The following is a 25,242-nucleotide window of genomic DNA, read 5'->3' as shown; positions in this document are numbered from 1 at the left end:
CTAGCTGTCATTCAGAAATTAAAGATAGAGTTCTCATAGAAATCGTTTTTTGTCAATCATTGATAAACATCAGGTAACCTGTTAAATATGTACAATTTTTACTTGTCAATCATACCTCAATAAAGCTGGGGGAAAAACAAAAAAAATTAGGTAACCCGTGTTCTCTGGGCAACTACTGAATTATAGCTATAACAAAGGCATAGAAAGCATGTGACTATACACCAGAGTACTAAATTGTTTGAGAATCTTAATATTGGTCTAAAATTATCTCTAATTTCCTTTTACTCAGAGATAAAAATATTTCATTTTTGTTTGTCTTCTGATAGTTATTATTCGTAATAATTATTATTTAATAATACCAAACATATGTTATAACTAAATTTATGTTATAACTACTATGGTATGTACTATGAAATAGCCATAATAATCGGGATCATCTTTTATAAAATTTTTAATGCATCAGAATTTATTATAGCAAAATAAATAACTAGCAAAAAAATAAGCACAGAAACAAAAATCTGACTAGAATATAGCTTTGTTACAGGAACCAAACTGAAATCAGTCTCTGTCTCTGTCTCTCTCTCTCTCAATAATACATGTAAGATCACACATGGCAGTGCATACAGAGTTTTTTCTTTTCCTTCTACTTCTGTCAAGATAATTTTCCCATGTTATTAAATACTCTTCTGAAATATAATTTTTAGTAGCTGTACAATATACCTTTTAATGAATGCACTATAATTTTCTTTATAATTTTCTTACTGTAAGACTTTCAAGTAGTGTCCAGCTTTTGTATTATGAATAACACTGCAATAAATATAAATGTCTACATTTGATTATTTCCTTTGGCTGAATCCCAAAATTAGGACACAGTTGTTCATTTCTTTCAGACTCCTGATATAAATTCCTTTCCTGTAAGGTTATTCAAATGTACAGTTCCATCAGAGGAGCATGACTGTCTTACAACACTGTGCCGCACATCAGCATTGAAAATAATAATTTTTATTCTCTTTTATACTGTAACAGATTATTAAAATATTTTAATTGACATTTTAATAAAATATTTTAAATACTTGATATTTAAGTATTTAGAAATATTTAAATATTTAAACTATTTATTTAAAAATAAATATATTTTTATTGTCATTTAATGAAAATGAACTTGAATTTCTAGTATGATTGACCCTTATAATTTTCCTTTCTATCTTCCTCTCTACAAGAGGAAGTTTGTCTTAAAGTGCAGAAATTATTTAATTCTAGAGAGACCAAATTTGAGTCACCCTATATTAATTGTACTGTTACACGAGAGAAATTAAATGCCAAGTGTGAAAAGACCAACTATTAGCATAAAAATGGGGACAGGAATTGTATTATTATTTTGAATTTTCAAAGAATTCAACTGTATCTCAGCAACTAGCTTCAAGGACTTCTCTACCAAGCCTTTTTCAGAGTTCTCAATTAGAAATAAAATATATCAATTTGTTGTAATTCTTTCTATGGGAATGCTGCCAGGGGTAAAATAGTTAAATAGGGAGGTAAGGAAGAAACTAGAGCAGGGATGATCTACAGCTTAGGATATCAGTCTGGAAATAACCAAGATATGGTTATACTGCTAGATAATTTTTTTTCTAGGCACATTAAGAAACACCAATGTAATTTTGTTTAATCATAAACTATGCTAATTTTCCCTTTAGATGCTTTATCCTTTAGATAATTTAGGTCATTAATCTATGTAAATCATTAGCTTACTACAAATGTTTTCAGCTAACTTTATTTCTATTATAACTAGTATAACCTATGTAATAAAAATATTTTTAAAACTTTTGTCTCAGTGGTAGTTTACCCCTCATGAGATTAGTGAAAATGCTTAAAGTGCTATATTCATGTTAAGAATTATTATGGATACAGATCACACATGTTAGCACTTACTAGGAAGTTGTTAGTTGCAAATACTGTGATTATTCACATTCCTGTGTCTTGTCTATGTGGTAAATAAAAATGTAGTTTATCAAGTTTTGTGATTTCTCTGGTTTTTATGGATTTATGAGCAGAGTAGCACACTACTAAACTTAATGTTAATTTAATAAACGAGCTATTAACTTTAGTCTGTTCATTTAATATATAATATAGAACATTTGGAAGTGTTTATGGAATAAAGAAATCCAGTTTTACCCCAAGGAATGTTTTATAGTTAGAAATAGACCAAAAACTGTTAAATGTAATAGATTAATATACTGTGCATTGACTTTTTTCCAAAAGGAAGATTAAGTTTTTTTAAAAAATCAGTCAACAGTAAAAATGCAGTTCTACTGAGATGTTTCTACATTGTGTAGCTCTCAAATTGGTGCCCCCAGTTAATAAGGATCCTTGATTTGTTTGGGGAGTAATTGACCAGAAAGCTTATTAGAAGAGCACACATCTAAATGGTTTATAATAGGTTTCCCCAAGAGCATTTTTTCTTAAAGGATAATGCATTTTTATTTATTTACTTTTCTTTCTGTTGACCCTTAGGCTTCAAATTCTCAAGGATCACTTCACTTATTCCCTTTATGTTAACGTCTGCCGATCCCTCTTTGAAAAGGATAAACTACTCTTTTCCTTTTGTCTAACTGTAAATCTGATGATACATGAGCGTTTGGTCAGTATTGTTTTAATTTGTAGGGAAAAAATATTAACGTGAATTCATTAATTTATGAACTTGTGTGGGAATATATATAAAAGGATGGTAAATAGTTAATTATAGTTAAGGCATCACAACTAGATTGAATTTCACAGAGGTGAAAAATAAATTAAGCAGAGTTCATTATATAACTATTACTGCTTAAATTTTTGTATGTTTTAGTTTAAAATAGTTTCTATCAGAATCTTATATAAGTATGCATATAAATTAAATATATTGATATATGTACTCCAAGTAATAGTATAAATGGCAGTATTTTTAGAAACTTTTGCAAGTTCGTCAAATCTAACCATTGGGCTTAACGATACCATTCATTAATTTTTGCTATGTTTCAAATCTATTAAAACATAGGAAGCACTTTAAGACTAGAAGAGAGGTGTATAAATTCACTATTTTATCTTATGTGTTTAAGATTTATTGATTTCATATGGCAATGTATTAGTTGAACTCTGAAGGAGTAGAAGCTTTATTTTTGCATTTCTTGCAAAAATTTCGTAGCAGTACCTCATTATGTTTTATGGAAAATAATTGAAAACATAGCAGATTGATTGCCTCTCAACAATTTTTAGAGCCAATAAAACTATAAGAAGTCATTTAGGAAAGCATATATTCAAAAAGAATAAATTCAGATTTCCATTTTTAGATCAGTAATTCTGGAGGAAAATTATCAAAAATACCTATCTAAAATGGAACTATTTTGAAAACTGGTTATAATGGATACACTGGTTTCTTATGAATAAATACTGAGCTATACCAGTAACTATAGAATTTTATGGGGACCATACCTGAAGCTTAAAAATCAAATAGTCAGTTCTTTTTAAATGGTTGTAAGTTTACTATGTATATGATGAACTCACTTCTGACTCTTCATGCTACTTTGTTTTCCAAAGATTAATAAAGCTGAGTGGAGATTTCTGCTAACTGGTGGCATTGGACTGGATAATCCTCATGCCAACCCTTGTACGTGGCTTCCTCAAAAATCTTGGGATGAAATATGTCGACTAGACGAGTTGCCTGCCTTCAAAACCATTCGTAGGGAGTTTATGCACTTAAAGGATGGGTGGAAAAAAGTATATGATAGTTTGGTATGTTTTTATCCCTCTTGCTTATTTCAGAGTTTTTAAATGGAGAAAATAATGTCAAACAATTTACTCTTATCTTTGAATAAAAACAAGATTTAAGTAAGCTTTAAACTGATCAAATATTAAAATCAGTGCTTCGATTAAACTATCCCCACCTTCAAAATTGGTGGTTCTGTTTGCACTTCTATTCAAATTCCTTGAAATATATAGAGATGCAAAAAAGCTGCATGGTCCTTAAAAGTACTCTTTTTGAATTTCCATGCCAGGTATTTTATTTATTATCAACTTGTACTTTGGCAATCATAATGGCAGATGAGTTAAAATTTTATAAAACAGATATTGTTTAGATTTTCCGAATACAGGACACAAACTAATAAATATTTTTGTCATTTGACGAAAGGGAAAAGCTAATAGTTCTCAAATAATTTTCATGAGACCCTATCTTGCTAATTGGAGATAGCTAACATATACCATGATACTCAGTTTCCCTTCTAGAATACGTAGGAATTGTTGCCTCCCCTCACTTTTCTTTTAGTACAAGGGCTAATATTTTGATGATTCCCAGTTAATTTTTTCTATTTTTTCTACTCTCTGGACATTCTGCTTTCCTTGGGTTTAATATGCAACAGTTCTGTTGCAGGGGAGGGTGGAGGGGAAAAAGAGCCAGATGCGTGGAGAACACTTTTTCTTTGGTGACCTGTTGGTTGTATTATACATGATACTGAGATTGTGTCTACACCTGAATTTAAATATTTTGGACTGGATCTCTTTTGGATTGCTCCTAGTTAGTAACAAAACTACATTTCCCAGAGGCAAATATGTTTTTGTGTATAGTTGATTCTAATTTAAATAGAAATTTCCCTATGATAAAGCATGGAGATTTCTGATCTGAGATACTACATAGCCTTCCTAAACGTTTCAAAGGTGCAGGTGTCTTTTTTTCCATGTTTACTCCTCCTCCTGGAATCTTGATACCTCTCTTCTTGCATATTTTTTTTTTTTTTTTTTTTTTTGTGTGTGTGTGTGTGTGCTATGCGGGCCTCTCCCGTTGCGGAGCACAGGCTCCAGACGGGCAGGTTCAGCGGCCACTGCTCACGGGCCTAGCTGCTCCACGGCATATGGGATCTTCCCAGACCGGGGCACGAACCCATGTCCCCTGCATCAGCAGGCGGACTCTCAACCACTGCGCCACCAGGGAAGCCCAGCATATTTTTAATAGCACTCTTTTGACTTCTTCTTTGATATACACATTCTCAAATATCCCTTTCTAAAAAAGATACCAAAAATTCTTCAAAATAAGAAATAACACATATCCTTCTTCCTTCTTTTGCAATAAATGGGTTTTTTTATAAATAGATAATGAGAGTAGTTGGTAGGTTTTTAAAATGCCTTTGGAGAAATAATGGGGAAATCTAATGCACATTTATTTTTTTAATAACAGGGATCATTTTGTGCTATTGATTAATATTCATATTGACATTTACCTGCTTAATTCATGTCTTAGTTTTGTTGCTGTTAGTGGCATTTTAAATTTTCTTTTTGTATCTTATTTCATAACTTTGCCCAACCTAATAAAATTTACATTAGCATTCTTGATTTCATTTAGTCATTATATGAAATTAAAACTCGATTTAAAAGTCAAAATACTGTTTTTGGGGTTTTTTTTTCTTTTCAGTAGTCTTCCAAATAGCATTGAGTTATATCCACTGTCATTTTAGGAGCCACATCATGAGGTTTTTCCTGACGTTTGGGAAGATAAAGCGAGTCAGTTTCAAAGGATGCTTATCGTTCGTTGCCTGAGACCGGACAAGGTAAATGTGGTCTTTGAAAGCAGCTCAGTGAGTCCAGTCCCTCCTCTCTCCACAGTCCAGCCAAACACGTGTTTCCTTATGTAATCATGGGTCATGGGGGACGTAAAGGAGCCTGGGGGAAATAACCCCACTTCCTTCTAATGCAGCCATTTTTCAAAAAGTGTATATTTATTAAAACCACACTAAATTAGTAACTCACCAGATTGTATTTTATAGTTTTATTTATGTTATGATTCTTCCTTTTATTATATGCTTCCCCAATTCCTCACAATCTACTTCCTTTACATGCAGTAATCTCATTTTTATTCTTACTGTTTCGATGAAATTAGTCAATGTGGTTTACATGAAGCTGATTTACTAGACTTTCTGGCTCCTCAAATGCTATGCTGTACATGGTTTTTTGTTGGCTTTTGGAAAGCTAGTAGAATATTAAGACATTCATCACTGCTAACTACAAAGGAAAATGTCAATACTATTAATTTTCATTTCTTTAAATAATAAATTATATAACCAGTGAATCAGCTGACCTGTCATATCAACAAATTGCAGTACTCATTGACATCCTCATTTGTATTATTAAATTCCATTTAAAAAAACAACTGTTCACTTAATTGTAAAGACCCATACCCACAGAGATATCTACATACTCTGAGAAAATGTAGACATTAGGAGTGTTAGAAAAATAAATTGAACAAAATATTCTAATTGTCCACTGTTACTGCTTGAGTAAAAGTATACATAATTATTTCAAAATTTACTGTATTCAGAATTTGAGTTGCCAAGGAATATAATACAATACTTCCATTCTAACAACAACAGAAAAAGCAGAGCTTAGATGGTGAAAGCCGTGTATTTTTTTTTTTAAGTTTTTCTGCACATCAGTGATAATATAGGGTAGCAGCATTCTTTCCTCTGTAAGCCATGGTCTGTTCGATAAACACATGTCATTCTTGCTTGACTTGGCAGTGTGGCCTTAGCCAGGGCCAAAGCATTGGTTAGGCACAGGGCCTAGGGCCCATGATACTCTTAGGGGTTCATGAAAATGTTTTAATTTCTTTTAAAATGAGAAAATAAATCCGTCTGTATTATATTTGTAATTATACCAAAATAGTTGTAAAATACAATTTTTTATATTTATTTATGGAAGAAGGGACCCGCGAAGTGCCAAGGGCCCCTGAACGTCATAATGCTGCCCAGCTCTTAGATGCTGGAAGTACCTCCCGTTGTTGAGGATCATTATTAAACTGATGAAACATCTCCCCCTTGGTGGCCCTTTTAAGAATGAATTTTCACTGGAACTTTAGCATTAAGCATCAGAAGTTTTCACTTCAACTATTAAATATGGAAGAATATGAAGTGCTTCAAACTCTTGCCGAATACGGCTTCTTCCTTTAAAACCTTTTATTAAAATTTTCAAAGGTTTTTACTTTGTTTTCTAAGCTAAAGACTGTTCTGCTAAATGACTCTGCATGTACCATTGACCTTCTCCCCTCAATATTTGATAAACAAAGAAGTTTCTGTTCTTGTTTTATATTGTTTAATTAGAAGTGATTAATGAGCCGTTTCCTAATTGCAGCAGTTTCATCTATAAATATCTTTTCCCCAGTTTGTTTTTAAAAATTGGACATTTTAATCTGAAAATATGTTGAGCTACCAAACAGATCCAATATTACTTTCCACAGTCACTCTCTTTTTAAAGTGTATTCAAGGGAGCTGGGGAATTAGATATTCAAGCTGAGGAATTTTTGTTTGTATCTTTTTGTTTTTCAATCAATTGAGGTTAAACTTAAGGTTTCATACTTCTCTTGCCTACTCTGCACAATACTTCAGCACCTTGTCTTATAACTTTTTCTTATACGTTTCCATATCTCCTCTAGAGTTTTTTTTTGGATTGGTGGATGAATGTAGACATTAACGCTACTCACCAGTATTTCTGGTTCTCCTCTCCTGAGTACACTCGAGGTGGGGGCGTTGTGGCCATAAACCTTGCTTTGGCCAGTAAGATGTGAGCGGAAGTGTTAGGGCAGAAGCATCTCACTACCAGTGTGAGATTCTCCAGGGCCCTCCCCCCCCGCCACCAAAACTGTGGAATCACGTGTGGGTATTTAAGTGCCATAAACAGGCTGCAGTGCTGAGCCAGCACAGGGAAAGTTTGTTGCCTGGACACCCAGATGACTTTGCTGGGACAAGAAATAAGCTTTTGTTGTGTTAAACCACTGAGATCTGGAAATCGTTTGCTACTACAGCATAATTCAATTTATCCTAAGTGATTAACTAGTTACCATTATCTATACTATCACACCCGTAATCCTTAATATAGAAATAATTATTAGTATGCTCTTATATTACTAGCAACCTCAAACCCTTCAATCTTGCTGTTGCCAGGTACTTTAATTTCTAGTGGTAAATCGTTGACGTTAGAATCTATGTATTTAAAATTAATATATGACTATTATGCTTTTAAAAGTATGATTTTCCAAAGCAAAATGGTATTAGCATGCCAGAGAAAGGAACAGTGCTATATGAGGCTAATAATTGGGCTAGTACTATATAGATATTATTTCTTTGCCATCTCTAAGTCATGAGATATGTATCACCCCTAGGAAAATCAGCAATTGTTTGATCTCTAGTTTACAGTATATGTTATTTGTCAGCACAATTTTTTCTGTCTCCTTTCTACTGCTCTCCCTTCAAAACCAACTCCATCCCATGGTAAGAAGCCACAGATGCCAGGTTATCTAATGCTCTAGTTTGGAAAAATGTAAAAGATGCTCACTGACTCACCAGTAGGAGAAATGAGATGGGTTTGCACCTTCCGTAGAATTTAATAGTTTATAGTGTTTTATTGACAAAAGCATATCAGATGGATAAATACGGAGGTGTGGAATGTTTTGAGCCCATTTACAAAATGAAGAGCTTCTGGCCACAGTTCTCTCCTTCTGGACAGTAAACAAAAGGCAAATTAATCAGCTTTCAATAAGAAACTTGTCAAATATAAGTTAATATGTTTCTCTGACCTCAGATAAATCCCATAGGAACTTGCAAGACACAGAAGAACATACATAGGTGACCACAAACTTCTTTTCTGCCTTTGGGAAGATGGCTGCCTAAATTAGTCTATAATTTTTGTTACTGACAGATTTTATTGTATAAACCTGATGCTGGCATAATCAGATTGCAGAAGCAAACCCAATTCCATCGCCTTCCAAACTGAATAGCTTGCTTCAGGAGTTACTGTTCAGTCTTGGGAGCAAGCAGGTCTTATTCAGTTTTAACATTAAAAATGAAACAATGAAACTTGTGCCCACCCTCACGCAGGCACCCCTAACTGGGTTCTCTGGCGCTAACATTAAGAATCAGTTTCCACCAGCCATGTTTGCATGAGCGCAGTGGACGCTGCCAGCCTGAAACACTCACAGAAGAGGGGCCGTTTAGAACTCAAACTTCCTAAAAGTAAAACCACGCGCTTAAAAGCCATGTGCTTTCGTTGTGTTTGTAAAATTATAATTTAGTGAAGAAGTTAGCCTTGAGAGGAGAGAGGTTATTAAAAAACCATTTAGTTTTCCTTTGTTAATTGTTGTTGTTTTTAATCTAGTGAGAAAAGACAGCCACAGGAAAAGAATAATAGGGAAAAGGGCAAGGACAAGGCCTGAGACAGGCAGTTAGGATATTTTTAGTTTTCTGCCATAAGCTTGATATCTGTGCCCGTTCAAAATATCTGAAACATGAAATAACTTATCAGGACATGAAACTTGATGTATAGATGAATTTATTATTCTGTAATTTTTGTTTAGCATTTCCGTAATTAGAATCCCACCTTCACAAAAGAGAGCATCCTAATTTATTCATTCATTTGTTCAGTAGATATTTATTGCGCAGGAACAATATATGAGTAATCTTGTTAGGTAGATCCATGCCAACGTGGCACTTATACATGTGTTATTACCCTTCTATACCTTTCCATAGTTTTTAATTATTTTTAATAACATACAGTTGATTTACAATATTGTGTTAATTTCTGGTGTACAGCAAAGTGATTCAGTTATATATATGTATATATATATATGCATATATATATTCTTTTTCAGATTCTTTTCCATTATGGTTTATTACAGGGTATTCAATGTAGTTCCCTGTGCTATACAGTAGGACTTTGTTGTTTATTTTTTATATAGTAGTGTGTATCTGCTAATCCCAAACTCTTAATTTATCCCTCCCCCACCTCCTTTCCCCTTTGGTAACCATAAGGTTGTTTTGTGTGTCTGTGAGTCTGTTTCGCAGATAGGTTCATTTGTGTCACATTTTAGAGTCCACATATAAGTGATATCATATGGTATTTGTCTTTCTCTTTCTGACTTACTTCACTTAGTATGACAATCTCTGGGTCCATGCATGTTGCTGCAGATGGCATTATTTCATTCTTTTTTATGGCTGAATAGTATTTCACTGTGTATATATGCCACATCTCCTTTATCCCCTCATCTGTCCATGACATTTAGGTTGGTTCCCCAACTTGGCTATTTATACCTTTCCATATTTGAATGAATCTGTTGTGGAGGGATTAAAAAATTTAAGTACAGATATTTCTTCACTGTTTCTAAGCTCCAGACCCTCACACCCTCAGTCAGTCTGTCTCTCTTACTCTCTTTCTCCCCCCCCCCACACACACACACACAGATACACACATCCATACCAGGATTGACACTCTTTTTAAAGTATTGTGACAAGTCAATGAGTTTTACTTACAAACCTTGTGTGGATAGAGGTTCTGGAGAATGCACTGTTAAAATTTGGCAATGTTTGTAACTTTCTCCAGAGGAGACCCCCTTTTTGAGATTCTTGGTATCTGCAAATTGCTCCTGCAATTCGCTTTAAGTTCAGAAAAGTTGTGGGGTGGTGGAATTGCTGTCCTAACTTGGAGTGTTGTGTGTTACACACAATTCCATCCTCGGATATAAGTAGGCGTCCAGTCAGAGAGGTTCTGAAGCTTTCAAAAAATTCTTTGTGCTCTTGTCACTTCATTACTTCTCTTCCTGGGATGCTTCCATAATTTGTTAAGCTAGATACAGGGATACTGGCTCATTAAACATACCTTTATTACTTGCTTGGCACACACCTAAGCCATCACCCAGAGATGAGTGGTGTAGACCCTTCATCAGAAAGAAGGAATGATGTACCTGAGGCTGTACCTCAGCCATACTGCTTTCTACAAGTCTGCTCCCACAGCAGTGCCTGACAGGGACCCCCAAGCCCCAAAGTTCTGCTCTTTCTCAAACACGCTCCCAGAAAATGCACGGGCGTATTATCAGAAAGTTTACACGACGTAGTTTCGCCTGTTTCTCGGGAGTATGGCTTCTCTTGCACGGTGCTTTTCCTTTTCTTTCTTTTTTCAGCTGTATCGATCTTTCTTTGTGGTATAGGATTGTATAAATCACACTAGAATTTCTACTTCTGAGTTGTGGACTTTGGAACATAGTCAAGTTTTACTTAAAACTTAAGTAAAGAATTAAGGTTTTTTATATTCTTCATCTAGGATATGTTGAATGCTCACTAAAAGGAAGAAAAATGCCTTTGAATTCTGGTGTCACTAACCACCCACCTTTTATTAATTCAATAATGTATAGTTTCTTTCTATCTAAAAGATAACTGTATAAAGTGATGCCTTTGACTCTTTACCAACATTTATAAATACCAAAGCGAATGTAAGGTCCTTTGTTATAAAACACCTTTGAATGTGAAGTTTTAAGGTTTTAGGCAGATTTTGAATATTCCTTCAAACATATTCTTGTCCCTTTCTAGATTATTCCAATGCTGCAAGAATTTATAAACAACAGACTGGGACGTGCATTCATTGAACCACCCCCGTTTGATCTATCCAAGGCATTTGCGGATAGTAACTGCTGCGCACCACTGATTTTCGTGCTCTCTCCTGGAGCAGATCCCATGGCTGCCCTTCTAAAATTTGCCGATGACCAGGTACCTTAAACGTCTATTTTTTTTCCTGCTGACCTGCTTGTGTCAGTAACCTGTGGACATTCAGACAGGGCCTTCTCTTATACCGCTCCCATAACTCAAGGCCTCTTCCAAAGTGGCATTCAGGTGGTAACTGCCCTAGAAATAGACCAGGGGGTCACAGACACCATATCTGGAAGCTGTAGATGAATCAGGATATAGGAGAAATGAATTCTAGACAGACATTCCCACAGAGTTCCTTAAATAAACTTGAATAGAAATTAGGGGCTAATGGATTTTTTTCCTCTGAACTTTATGCAGTAACCAAATTAGTTAAGATATAATTATTCAGAGATCTGGAGGAAACTGGGGCAAATTCATCTGTCTATTAGTTTTCTTTTCAGCTTTGAATTTTAGGAGTTGCTGCTTGATAGCTGGGCTCTTTCATCTCCTCCTCATATTAAAGTCTTCTTAATTTTTTCCCGTCCCTTATCTCAACAATCAAAGACTCTACAGAATTTTTCATTTATTACCATGACTGTTTCCTTCATGAACTGGCTTGCTTTTTGTCTGTTTATTGGCTTCTTAACCAGTAAGAGGTTTCTAGGGCTGTATGTGCCCTAGAACCTTTGAGGGATGCTGCATGATTAAATTTTAATATATTTAATATTAACATTTCCTGTGATGATAATATTGATTCTTCTTTAAAATGTGATTGAAAATAACATCTTCACTATTCTTGTACACAGGGATGTGGAGCATCAAAACTCAGGTCTTTATCTCTTGGTCAAGGCCAAGGGCCCATAGCTATGAAGATGTTAGAAAAAGCTGTCAAAGAAGGAACATGGGTTGTTCTTCAGAATTGTCACCTTGCCACCTCTTGGATGCCAACCCTCGAGAAAGTTTGCGAGGTAAAAACGCAAGCTTATTTTTATGAGATCATAGTTCCCCAGTAGAATTAATGATGTACATGCCATCTAAGTAACTCCATTCCTGTCCTGTAATTTGAGGGTTTCAGGATGGCTGGGTTATAGGGGAGATGGGTTCACATTGGGAACTAGAGGACAGCACATGGCCAGGCCTTGCCGAATCTCTCCTACTAGAGGCAAGGGCTCATCCCGTGGGTCAGAAATATCCTAAATCAGAGGAGCAGCCTCAAAGATAGGAATAAACCACAGGGTAGACAGAAACCAAATTTACTTTTTACAGCAGTGGACGAAAAACAACAAAGAAAGCTCTGCAGGGGGAAATTAGTGTGGCCCCTCTAAACCAAAAGGCTTCAGGATGTAACTTTAATTATACTTCTCACCCACTTAGCTAGTGACGCTGCCACAGAGGATGAATCTGAAACCAAAAGAGCACTCCTCCCACCCTCCTTGCAGTGGGTCACGGTACTTCCCTATTTTTGTGGGCAGAAATTCCAGGAAGAAAATCCCACGTAGCTCAACTGAATAAACAGAAAACCTGGCAATGGATTCCACGTAATTACCCGTGACTCTAGCCCTCTCTTCAGAGTCCCTCGAGCTACTAAATTGATATAACTTGCACTATCCAGACATCCACCTGACACTTTAAGGAGCAGACTATATTTTCCTTTGTGCCACTTGTCACCATTTTGTTTTGTCTGTATCTCCCACTATAATGTAAGTGCTGTTTTATTCTCCGGTTTACCTCTGGCACCTTGAAGAGTGCCTGGCTCATGGGACATAATCAATAAATCTTTCCTGAGCTGGTGAATGAATAAAGCCTTTCAATGGCTTCCCACTGCATGAAGACAAAGTTCATGCCCCCAGCATGGCTTCTTCATTTGACTTTCGCCTGCCTCTCAGGTTTCGTCTCTGGCCACTTCCCATCTTGACTTCCGTGCTCTAGCCATTTGACCTTCTTTCACTTTCATTGGGAGAGCACACTTTCTCAAGAATGTAGGCTTCCATGATAGATGTTATTTCTATCTGCAAAACTATTCTTTAATATTTTTTGCCTTACTAACATCTTCTCAAGCTTCGGGCCTTATATTCGAGACTTTGTATTTGTGCCTGGTTCCTCACGGTTCCTCTGTCTCTAGGCTGTTCTCATGACCTGTTGAATTGTATCGTATACCCATTAGAGAGTCATCCAAGAGGGAAGAGCTGTCCCCAGTGGATGGTGAACTTGGCCCAAAGTCCCATGAGTTATGCTACCTAAGTCACTGGGCATAGGGCAGCTAGTAGGAGGAAAAATGGTACCTTCACCATTTATTAAAAAATGTAGGTGCCTTAAGCAACCTTCCAATTCCCCTACCCACCCCTTCACCAGTTGAGTGCTCAAAAATTATTTTACTGTTAAAGATTTGCAATTAAAAAAACATAGATACCACTGACATGGACAGTTGGAGGAGTTAGCAGTAGGGAGTGGGGCAGAACAGGAGAGAGGGAAAGACCCATGGTAATTATTCCAAGGCCCAATATAGCCTTCACGACAGTCATAGATGAGCGTTCTGTCCACAGTGCAGGCCTGACTATCCCCGTAAACAAGTGGCGCTAATAGTGATATGGTTTAGTGCTTCAGGATATACCAGTTCTTCTTCCCTTTCAAAATGCTCTTTTTCTTTTTCATCCCTACTTGGTTTAATATGGATTTATCTGAGTGTGTTGCTTATTCTCACAACCTGGCTACAGCAAGAAGGCATCATTCTTAATCTGGCTCTGGGGCACAAAAGTGTTTCTATAAATATTTCAGCAACATCAGTGAAGATACAAGACTTTTTGTAATGTCTTAGTCTTTATCGCGGCCAAATCTGAATTATGTAATGCCTTTGTAAACTTTACAGTCATGTGATTTAATTGTTAACAGGGAGAGGGACAGCAACTCTGGGCCTTCCCAATGAAGTATGTCGCTTCCCTGGCAGAATCAGTTTTTAAGGCCTTTGCCTTAAACTGTAGCAATAAGCCCTATTTTGTAAAGATGCTTCCTCCCACTTCCAGCCCATCCCATGCACACATGATTGAGATTTTCCTTGCATTTTATGACCCTTTTGGATCTGGTTTCTTTTGTTGCAGGAGTTAAGCGCAGAAACAACACATCCAGATTTCCGAATTTGGCTGACAAGTTACCCATCTCCAAATTTCCCTGTGTCTGTACTGCAGAATGGAGTGAAAATGACCAATGAAGCACCGAAAGGTTTACGGGCTAATATCATTCGATCATACCTCATGGACCCAATCTCTGACCCTGAGTTCTTTGGCAGCTGCAAAAAGCATGTTAGTAATGGCTAGGTCTTGCTACCTCTGCCCCGTAAAGCAATTCAAGTGGCCCCCAGTGATCCTGGATGTGTGTGCTGAGTAAAACTGCAAATTAAATAGGCCTCCTGCACTGTTGGTTTTGATTACTGATTATTGACTGTACTGAAGTCAATTTTATTAATATTTTATTTTATTTCACCGCCAGCCTCATTCCTGCTCAGCTGAGATCTAGTGGAATGTCATTAATTATGCAGCTTTCTATTTAGAAAGTCAGCCGTGAGCCATTCCCAGTACAAATCTGCAAGGTTGGAGAATCTTGTTTCAGGATATTAACTGAGCCCTTTGCTATGTGGAGCCATATCTTTAAATTAACACATAAAAATATTTCCTCCATATAACTGTAATGAGAGCCAAAAGGATTTTACTCCCTGATTGATGGGCTCATAAGGGTCTTTTTTTTTTTTTAGCATCACCAGGCAAGCAGGGAAGCCACCCACTGCTTTCATGATTAGAATTCTGTGTGTGAATGTTTGTGACCTAAAATTGTTTCACAGTGTTTTGCCATAATTAAAAATGGAATAGTTTCTTTTTAAGAGGGGTTATGAACATTGGTAAGTTTTTGCTGTTAAAAAGCTCACACTCTTGATGTTGGGATATGTTTTAAGTACACATCAAAAGAAAGTATTAAGAATAAAGAAGTACTTTCATTAAACAAAAGTCTGGGATACTTAAAAAAAAAAAAGGGGGGGACCTGTATTTAAAATTAAGTCAAACCTTATCCTAAGCATCTAAGACCTGCTGTATGACAAACTTTTGCATGATTTGGCCCAGAGAGAGCAGGTTACCCCCAGGTAGGTGGTGAGGGCATTTTTGCACCTGGTGACTGGACAGAAGCCCTTTTGCAAAAATTTACTCCCTTTCATCCAGATCCAGAGGGCTTTCCAGCAGTAGTCACACAGATTGGAAGTCCAGGCGTTTATGAACCAAAATCCAAACCCAAACCAAAATCTCAAATGCCAAAGCAGTACACCATAATCCTTTGGTTTTAACTTTTTATTTGGAAATAATTTTAAACTCACAGAAAAGTTGCAAATATAAAAGTAGTACAAAGAACAGCCCTATGCCCTTTACTTATATTTGTCTCCTGTTAACAGGACCATCTGCAGGTAAGTTAGATATGTCACTGCCCTTTATTCCTAGATAAGTCCTTCAGTGTATATTTCTTAAGAATAGAGATATTATCTTATCCCATTACAGTCATTATTTTAGTAAATTTAGCAAGTATACACTATTGGATCTAATCTACCCAAATTTGTATTTGTGTCCCAAATGTGTCAATTGATACAGTGATGTCCTTTGGAGCATTTTCCCTGTTCACCATGGGATGGGTCCAGGGTTAATATCACATTTAGTCACCATGCCTCTTTGCTTCCTTTAATCTGGACCATTGCCTCAGCCTTTCTTTGTCTTTTTTTCATTTTATTTATTTATTTATTTATTTATTTATTTATTTTTGGCTGTGTTGGTTCTTCGTTTCTGTGCGAGGGCTTTCTCTAGTTGTGGCGAGCAGGGGCTACTCTTCATCACGGTGCGCGGGCCTCTCACTGTCGCGGCCTCTCCTGTTGCAGAGCACAAGCTCCAGACGTGCAGGCTCAGTAGTTGTGGCTCACGGGCCTAGTTGCTCCGCGGCATGTGGGATCTTCCCAGACCAGGACTCGAACCTGTGTCCCCTGCATTGGCAGGCAGATTCTCAACCACTGCGCCACCAGGGAAGCCCCTTTCTTTGTCTTTGATGGCACTGACATTTCTGAAGAATTCATCCCCCCACCACCACGTTGTTTTTAATAGAACATTTCTCACTTTGGGCTTGCTTGATATTTCCTCGATATTAGGTTCAAGTTATGCATTCTGAGCCACAATACGACATGGGTGAAGTCATGAATCGAGTATCATACTGGGAGGTGCACGGTGCCCATTTATCCCTCACTGATGTTACTGATTTTGATCCCCCAGATGAAGCGTGGTCTGATTTCTTCACTGTATAATAACTGCTTTGCCCCTTGCAACTGATAATCAGTCTGTGAGGAGACATTCTGGACCATGCAAATAGCCTGTTCCTCATCAAAATCTACCTGGGACACAGATTTAGTAGCCAGTGATGATTCTTGCTTGACCCACTTCTTTCCGCTGGTGATTCCAACTCCAGCACTCCCTCCACATTTGACACTTGGCATGCTATCGTCAGCAGCAGCCCTCCCTTCCATTCCATTTATTTATCTTTTATTGGTGTGGACTCATGAATTCCTTGCATTTTATCCGATGGTTTATAATTCATTACTATTCTTAAGTCTTTTGCTCAAGTTGTCCCAGAATTGGTCAGAGGGAGCTCCTTTTGTACTTGTTATAGGTCCCATTATTATTATTATTATTATTATTATTATTATTATTATTCCTCTTTCTGGCAAAAGCTGCTCCAGGCTTATCTGTATCCCAGTCCTGGAACCAGCCATTTTTCTGAACAGCCCTGGTTCCTGTTTCATGGGGAATGGTATTAGAGACCAAGATTTGGGTGCCAAACAAGTAGCATTTATTGTCCGTGGTTCGAGTCCTTTTAGAGAGAACTTGGAAATATATACATGTACTCACAAATACACATATGCAAATCTGTATACACACATATAGTACGTGCAAACAAGTCCATGCACACACCTCATATACATGTGTTAGAAGTAACGAGTTCCTAGCAATACCTTCAATTTCAGTCCCTCTACCCAGGGTTCTTTCCTGCTTTTCCTCATTCCATATTTGCACATCATCAACACATTTTACTGATTTGCTCAATTCTCTAATATATCGAGAAGAGTTGCAGAATTAGCACAGCGTGTTTAACTTTGCTTCTCCCACCTTTGTGGTCAAACTTATGCTACTTTCCTCTTGTTTCACACTCTCCCTTTCAATTTTATTCCATGGGGGAAACGTTCCCCCCCTGCCCTTGAATAAAACTTTGTGCAGTCTCATGGCTTTCCTGGTTAGTGTCAGGTAATAAAATGACCTATAGTCATTTTAAACTGCAAAGCCAATCTTGATTCAGAAATCAGAAAGTGCAACACAATATAATAATCAATATTTCAACTTTTATTCAAAACATAGGTTTCAACTCTCTAGCACTTTGCCTCGGGCCTATAGTTGGCGGGCTTCATGCCACTAGGGAAAGAGAATGGAGTTGTCATCTTTCCTTGTTTTTAATTGAAGTTCATTTATAATACTCTGTTAGTTTCAGGTGTGCAGCGAAGTGATTAAGTTATTTTTTTTTCAGATTATAGTCCATTGTAGGGTATTACAAGATAATGAATGTAATTCCTTGTGCTATATAGTAAATCCTCACTGCTTATCTATTTTATGTTTAATAGTTTGTATCTGTTAATCCCACACTCCTAATTTGTCCCTTCCTCCCTCTGCCCTTTGGTAGCCATTAGTTTGTCTTCTGTCTGTGAATCTGTTTCTGTTTTGTATATAGAGTCATTTGTTTTATTTTTTTAGATTCCACATGGAAGTGATATCGTATAGTATTTGTCTTTCTCTGTCTGACTTATTTCACTAAGTAGAATATTCTCTAGGTCCATCCATGTTGCTGCAAATGGCAATATTTCATTCTTTTTTATGGCTGAGTAATATTCCATTGTACATATGCACCATATCTTCTTAAACCAATCATATGTTGATGGATGCTTGGGTTGTTTCCATGTCTTGGCTATTGTAACTAGGGCTGCTGTGAACATTGGGATGCATGTATATTTTTGAATTAGAATTTTCATTTTCTTCTGGATATATACCCAGGAAGTAGAATTGCTAGATCATATAGTAGTTCTATTTTTAGTTTTTTAAGGAACCTCTATACTGTTTTCTGTAGTGGCTGCACCAATTTACATCTCCACCAACAGTGTACAAGGGTTCCCTTTTCTTCACACCCTCTCCAGCATTTGTTATTTGTTGTCTTTCTGATGATAGCCATTCTGAATGGTGTGAGGTGATAACAGCGCATTGTGGTTCCGATTTGCATTTCTCTAATAATTAGTGATGTTGAGCATCTTTTCATGTGTTGTTGGGCCACCTTTTTTTTTTTTTTTTTTTTTTGTGGTACGCGGGCCTCTCACTGTTGTGGCCTCTCCCGTTGCAGAGCACAGGCTCCGGACGCGCAGGCTCAGCGTCCATGGCTCACGGGCCCAGCCGCTCCGCGGCATGTGGGATCTTCCCGGACCGGGGCACGAACCCGTGTCCCCTGCATCGGCAGGCGGACTCTCAACCACTGCGCCACCAGGGAAGCCCCACCTTTCTTTTTGTAACTACTCCTGCACATGATAGCTGCTGATACTGAGTGCTCAGTTCAGGGCGTGTGCAGGGGTGAGTCCGGAGGGGCAGAGGTTCCTCTTCTGGGCTGCTATTGCCTGGAGCTCTTTGGACTTGGCGGGGATTTAAAGCTGACTTTTTTGCCCTGTGAGGTCTCTCATGGGTTCTCCTTCGGCTCCCGTGCTGGACTTCTCTGTGACCCCATCACCCGTGGCAGTGCCTCCCCTTCAGCTGGCTGTTCCTGATTCCCCTCAGCTTTTGGTTCTCCAGGCTTCATTTCATACAGGCTCTAACTGTTGGGGTTCCTTACTCTGTGACACAAGTCCTCTTGAATAGGAAACCATTAAAATGACCACTGGCTGACATTCCTAGCCCAGCTCCCTGTCTGCTCCTTGGGATTCACGCCAGATTGGCCCACCATCTGGGGGAAGGCTACTGATTTCCCTCCCATAGTCCACGACCCGAGGCCATAGACTGCTCTACTCTTCCAGGCATGAGTTTTGCACTGTCCCACTCCATCCCAGCTTCAGGGCATGAGTATCAACTCCCCAAGGGGCCCCATTAGTTCCTTCTCAGTATCTTGGACCCCACACTCCCCTTTCCCTTGGAGGTGAGGACAAAGGGACTCCCAGCACAGCAGCTCTTCTCTCCAAGGAAACCTCTTCACAAATCCTCTCTCGGGCTTCCCTGGTGGTGCAGTGGTTGGGAGTCCGCCTGACAATGCAGGGGACACGGGTTTGTGCCCGGGTCCGGGAAGATCCCACATGCCGTGGAGTGGCTGGGCCCGTGAGCCATGGCTGCTGAGCCTGCACGTCCAGAGCCTGTGCTCCGCAACGGGAGAGGCCACAACAGTGAGAGGCCTATGTACCGAAAAAAACAAAAAACAAAAAAAAAGCAAAAACAGTAAAATCCTCTCTCAAGCTCTATTTTGACCATTTTTATATCCTCCTTGTGGAGGGTACAAATGATTAATATATTGCATCATACTTTCTGATTTCTGAATCAAGGCTGGCTTTGCAGTTGACAGTGACTATAGGACTTCTCTTACCTAAAAGCAACCAGAAAAGCCATGAGGCTGCCCAAAATTTCAACCCAAAAGTGCTTGTAGAGCTTCTTAATTGGTTTGAACTATCTCCTTTGAAATTTCTCCATGGTGATCTGGGACCAAACACTGGAATTCATACTCCTTGCCTCATGATGCTTAAGTTGAAACCCCCCAAATCCTCTAAGGTAATGTTAAATTAGACAGGCTTACTATACTTTCCAAAAACCTGGTGTACGTAGAAGCTATGTGTGTCAACTGAACATGTATACAAATAGGCAGAGCCTAAATAGCCGGTAGAAACAGTTAATTCTGTTTTAGTTTTACTTTGACCTGGATATATTGAGAAGCAAAAGGAATTAATTACTTTCATTTTAAAATATGATAAGCATAATGCATTATTAGGGGAAGAAATAATGATGTTACACCATTTCTTCTCATTACAGGAGGAATTCAAGAAGTTACTATATGGTCTCTGTTTCTTTCATGCTTTGGTACAAGAGAGGCGGAAGTTTGGACCCCTGGGGTGGAATATTCCCTATGAGTTCAACGAGACTGACCTAAGAATCAGCGTACAGCAACTCCACATGTTCCTGAACCAGTATGAGGTACCATAAAACTCACAGCAAGGACATTACCTGTTGTGCTGTTTATCACATTGTGTTTGTACAGTGAGCAGGGACTTCTGATTAATTTCTTTTTTTACAAAATGAATAGGAGGATAGTTCCCAAAAGCTTATTAAGTAGGACTTTATTATAACAGAATATTATAACTGCCATAGTAGGTAGTTAGGATGTCAGTTTGTCTATTAGGAACCTGTATTTTATCATTTATTTTGACACATAAACATCAATCAGTCTCCAAAGTGAAAAAAAAAAAAACAAAAAACAGACTGATTTCCCTCCGTTCTGGAGCATGACTTTATTTTTAAGGAAATGTTACTGTAGTTTTATTCCAGAGTTTGGGCCGTTTGCCCCGATCAAACAAACTACGTAAGCCATTGGTGTTAACCTGAGGTATAGATTCTGGGAAGAAGTCCCACAATGTAATGTCATCACATCAACCACATTCCATCCCCTGTAGTTCTCTCTCTCCCTCTCCCCACCCCTCTCTCCTTTCTCTCTCTCTCGCCATCGCTTGTGCACGTGCACACACATGCATGTACTGTCTCTCTCTCTCTCTCTCTCTTTCTCTGTTTGCTGCTTATCTATCAGATGGATTTTAACACGTTTGAACTTTTGAAGAACTGCTTGGTAAATGAGTACAAGTGTCCTAAAAGGATATGGAACTTTTTCGAAAGCAAATCCTCTAAATTTTGATAGAATTTTGTTCAAAATTAGTTGGAAATCTTTAAATCAATCAATGGAGTATCAAAAAAACCTTTGGTTTTTGAAACTTTTAGTGAATTGTGATTTTTTTTAAGAAAGGCTTACAAACAGGAAGTCATTGAATCCTCTCTGTATAAAAACAAAGGAAAAAACAAGAAAATAAATATTGAGAGCTCAAATGACATATCTAAACTTAGGTGAAGAACATTTGTCTGGTCTTCGGTGTTTCTTTGGACAAATTTGTATTCTGTACTAGAATGAAGTGAGTTGAGAAGGCCTTTGATTTTGCAGCATTAAAATTTGGTGAAACATTCAAAAGAAGCATAGATTTGATGAATTTCTTTCTTGTAATAATATTTATTTTTAAAACATACTAAGAATGGAGGCAAAAGCTATAATGAAACAATGCATGTGGAAGTATTTGAGCTAAAATAATTACACTTTTGAATACAAACAAAAAGAATGAGGAGCTCCTTTAATTAGCAATTTGTTCACGAACCTGTAGAGTATATTCTAATTTAAAATATTATAGTATGTAGTGGAGTCAATTAAACGTGTCAGCAATTTAAAATTTAGTAACCATAAAATGAAACTTTGCAAAACATTATAGACAATTTTACTTTAAAAATTAAAAAAACAGTGAGACCATATTGAAAAGTACATTCTTCGGGAAAACATCGGAGACGTTATTTGAGAGACAGAGATGTCTAAGAAGTTAAAGTACATGAATAGACACTAAGAAAAGTTATTCTGCTTAAACTCTTAATCATTATAAAATTTTTGCTTCAATTTCTTATTTTAAGTAATTATCTTATTTTAAAAGCAATGTTTGAATAAAACTACTTACAGGTCTGCCAATATAAAAATAGAGTTATATACTATATATATACTATTTTATATATATATATATATATAGTACTCTAAAATTCCATAATACTAATTATCTTTAGTGCCCACGTTCACTCTCAAAGTGTTACAGTTTGGACAGTAGTTTATTTGGTCACCCTAGCTTTTTAAAGATCTGAACACAAACAAGGAGGTAAGCAACTCGCTGGATGTGATTAGGGAAGGTTCCACAGAGGAGCAGTTGCTTGGGACTCAAACAATGAATAGACGGTTTTCAGGTGGATGGTGTAAAGAAGCAGCAATAAAAAGGTTTAAAAAAAGTACCAATAAGTGAAAAGGTTTGGTTAAGTATAAATGATTTGGAACATCCTTGTATGCCATGCTGATTTGGGATTATTATATTGTTATTGGTCTGCTTTTAGGAGAGTATTTGCATTTTAGAAAGACCACTCTAGCAACAGAGTGGAGAGCAGATTAGAGGGATTTAGATGACACGCCAGTTTAAGATGATATGAGTTGAATTGTGTCGCCCCCCCAAAAATATGTTGAAGTTCTAATCCATTCTACCTCAGAATGTGAACTTATTTGGGAATGGAGTTGTTGCAGATATAATCAGTTAAACTAAGATGAGGTCATACTGGAGTAGGGTGAGTCCTCAATAGAACATGACTGGTATCATTATGAAAAGAGGGAAATTTGGATTCACAGAGAAGACAGCCATGTGAAAACAGAGGCAGCAATTGGAGTTATGCTGTGACAAACCAAGGAACACCTGGGGCTATGGAAGCTGGAAGAGACAAGGAAGGATCCTCCTAGAAGATGTGGAGGGAGTGTGGCCCTGCCAACACCTTGATTTCAGACTTCTTCAACAATAAATTTCTGTTGTTTTAAGCCATCTGTCAGCAGCCCTAGAAAACTAATGGTCTCCTGTATTAGTTATAACCCAGGCAAGAGATGATATGAGTTTAAACTAAAGCATCTGGGCTAGGATGGGGAACATGGAAGAGATATAATAGATATGTAGGAACAGGGATTGAAATGACCTAGATAGTAAATGGTAAAGGGAGAGGGAGAAGTCTGTTAATGTTAGTTTTGGGGTCTCAGTTGGTGGTCCTACCACCACTCATTAATCCAGACAGGGAATAGGTATCAGGAATTAATGGGTATATAGCAGGTGGGTTAGTGGAATGGGGGTGGATGAGTGGATAAATAATTCAGTCTTGTACATTTGATACATCTGGGGTGTCTAGGTGTAGATATCGATGGTATCTGGTAGGCTTTTGGCATATAGATATAAAGCCCGAGAGAAAAGAGTGAGCACAAATAGAGAATTGTGAATTGTTAATGTGTAAGGAGAAGCCTGAGAACACCTGAGATTTAAAAGGGAGGCCTTGTAGCGTAAAAACGAACTAAAGCCTGGCTGCTGGTGAGCACCCAATATCAATGGTAGGAGAGAGGACAGGAGAAATGGAAAATGCAGACCAAACAGCCAGAGAAAAAGGGGGAGTGAGCACGCTGAGTAACTATGGAGTATCAGGAATTGTCCATCCTGGCAAATGCTACAGAGAATCTTTTCATGACGCGTGGGACTGACCGAACTGGTTCCTTCTATTAAATGACAATTGAGCAGTACTTCCCGTTCCTCCAGCACAGTGATCATATAGCAAACTGCACAAAACTGCTACTCATGCATGACGTATAACCCATCAAGAAATACAGAGAGATTCTTTGTGGAATGGGATTCACAGTTCCCTTTGATACTAAATCGAATGTAATCCTTCAGCAATCAAAACTTTGTTCTTTTTTATTGAAGTATAATTGACCTACAACATTACATTGGTCTCAGGTATACAACATGATTCAACATTTGTATATACTGCAAAATGATCACCACAATACTTCTAGTTATCTGTCACCGTAGAGTTAAAAAAAAATTGTTTTTCTTGTGATGAGAAGTTTTAAGATTTACTTTCTTAGCAACTTTCAAATTTGTGCCACAGTATTATTGACTAATGTCACCATGCTGTACTTACATCCCCATGACTTATTTATTTTATAACTGGAAATTTGTGCATCTTAATCTCTTTCACCCATTTTGCCCTCCCGGCAACTCACCACCCCTCTGGCAACCATCAATCTGTTCTCTGTATCTATAAGTTTTGTTTTGTTTGTTCATTTGTTTTGTGTTTTTAGATTCCACATTTAAGTGAAATCACACAGTATTTGTCTTTGTCTGATTTATTTCACTTAGTATAATACCCTCAAGATCCATTCATGTTGTCACAAATGGCAAGATTTCATTCTTTTTATGGCTGAATAGTATTGTGTATTCCACGTATAGTCCACGTCTTTATCCATTCATCCATCAGTGGACACTTACATTGCTTCCATGTCTTAGCTATTGTAAATAATGCTGCAATGAACATAGGGATGTATATAGCCTTTCAAATTAGTATTTTCATTTTCTTTGAATAAATACCCAGAAGTGGAATTGCTGGGTCATACAGTAGTTTTGTTTTTAATTTTGTTTTTTGAGGAACCTCCATACTGTTTTCCATAGTGGCTGCACCAATTTACGTTCCCTCCAACAGTACACAAGGGCTCCTTTTTCTCCACATCCTCACCAACATATGTATTATTTCTTGTCTTTTTGATAATAGCCATTCTGACAGGAGTGAAGTGACATCCCATCGTAGTTTTGATTTGCATTTTTCTGGTGATTAATGATGTTGAGCATCTTTTCCTGTGTCTATTGGCTGTCTGTATGTCTTCTTTGGAAAAATATCTATCCAGATCCTCTGCCCATTTTTTTTAATATAAATTTATTTTATCTATTTATTTTTGGCTGCATTGGGTCTTTGTTGCTGCATGCAGGCTTTCTCTAGTTGTGTCGAGTGGGGCCTACTCTTCATTGCAGTGCACGGGCTTCTCA

The 25,242-nt window shown here is 37.4% G+C and overlaps 1 protein-coding gene across 1 annotated transcript in view; it reads left to right on the top strand.

Moving 5' to 3' along the window:
- Positions 1-25,242, top strand: part of DNAH7 (dynein axonemal heavy chain 7) — a 250,715-nt gene that overhangs the window by 197,241 nt on the left and 28,232 nt on the right. Inside the window, exons 51-57 of the mRNA XM_033400318.2 lie at positions 2,512-2,638; positions 3,571-3,765; positions 5,481-5,573; positions 11,373-11,549; positions 12,275-12,436; positions 14,564-14,764; positions 20,582-20,743. Coding sequence (XP_033256209.1) covers positions 2,512-2,638; positions 3,571-3,765; positions 5,481-5,573; positions 11,373-11,549; positions 12,275-12,436; positions 14,564-14,764; positions 20,582-20,743 — 1,117 coding nt within the window. The remainder of the gene's footprint in view (positions 1-2,511; positions 2,639-3,570; positions 3,766-5,480; positions 5,574-11,372; positions 11,550-12,274; positions 12,437-14,563; positions 14,765-20,581; positions 20,744-25,242) is intronic.

The sequence above is a fragment of the Orcinus orca genome, chromosome 7, assembly GCF_937001465.1.
Source record: "Orcinus orca chromosome 7, mOrcOrc1.1, whole genome shotgun sequence".
Classification (NCBI taxonomy): domain Eukaryota; kingdom Metazoa; phylum Chordata; class Mammalia; order Artiodactyla; family Delphinidae; genus Orcinus; species Orcinus orca.
This window is presented reverse-complemented; position numbering and strand designations above follow the sequence as displayed.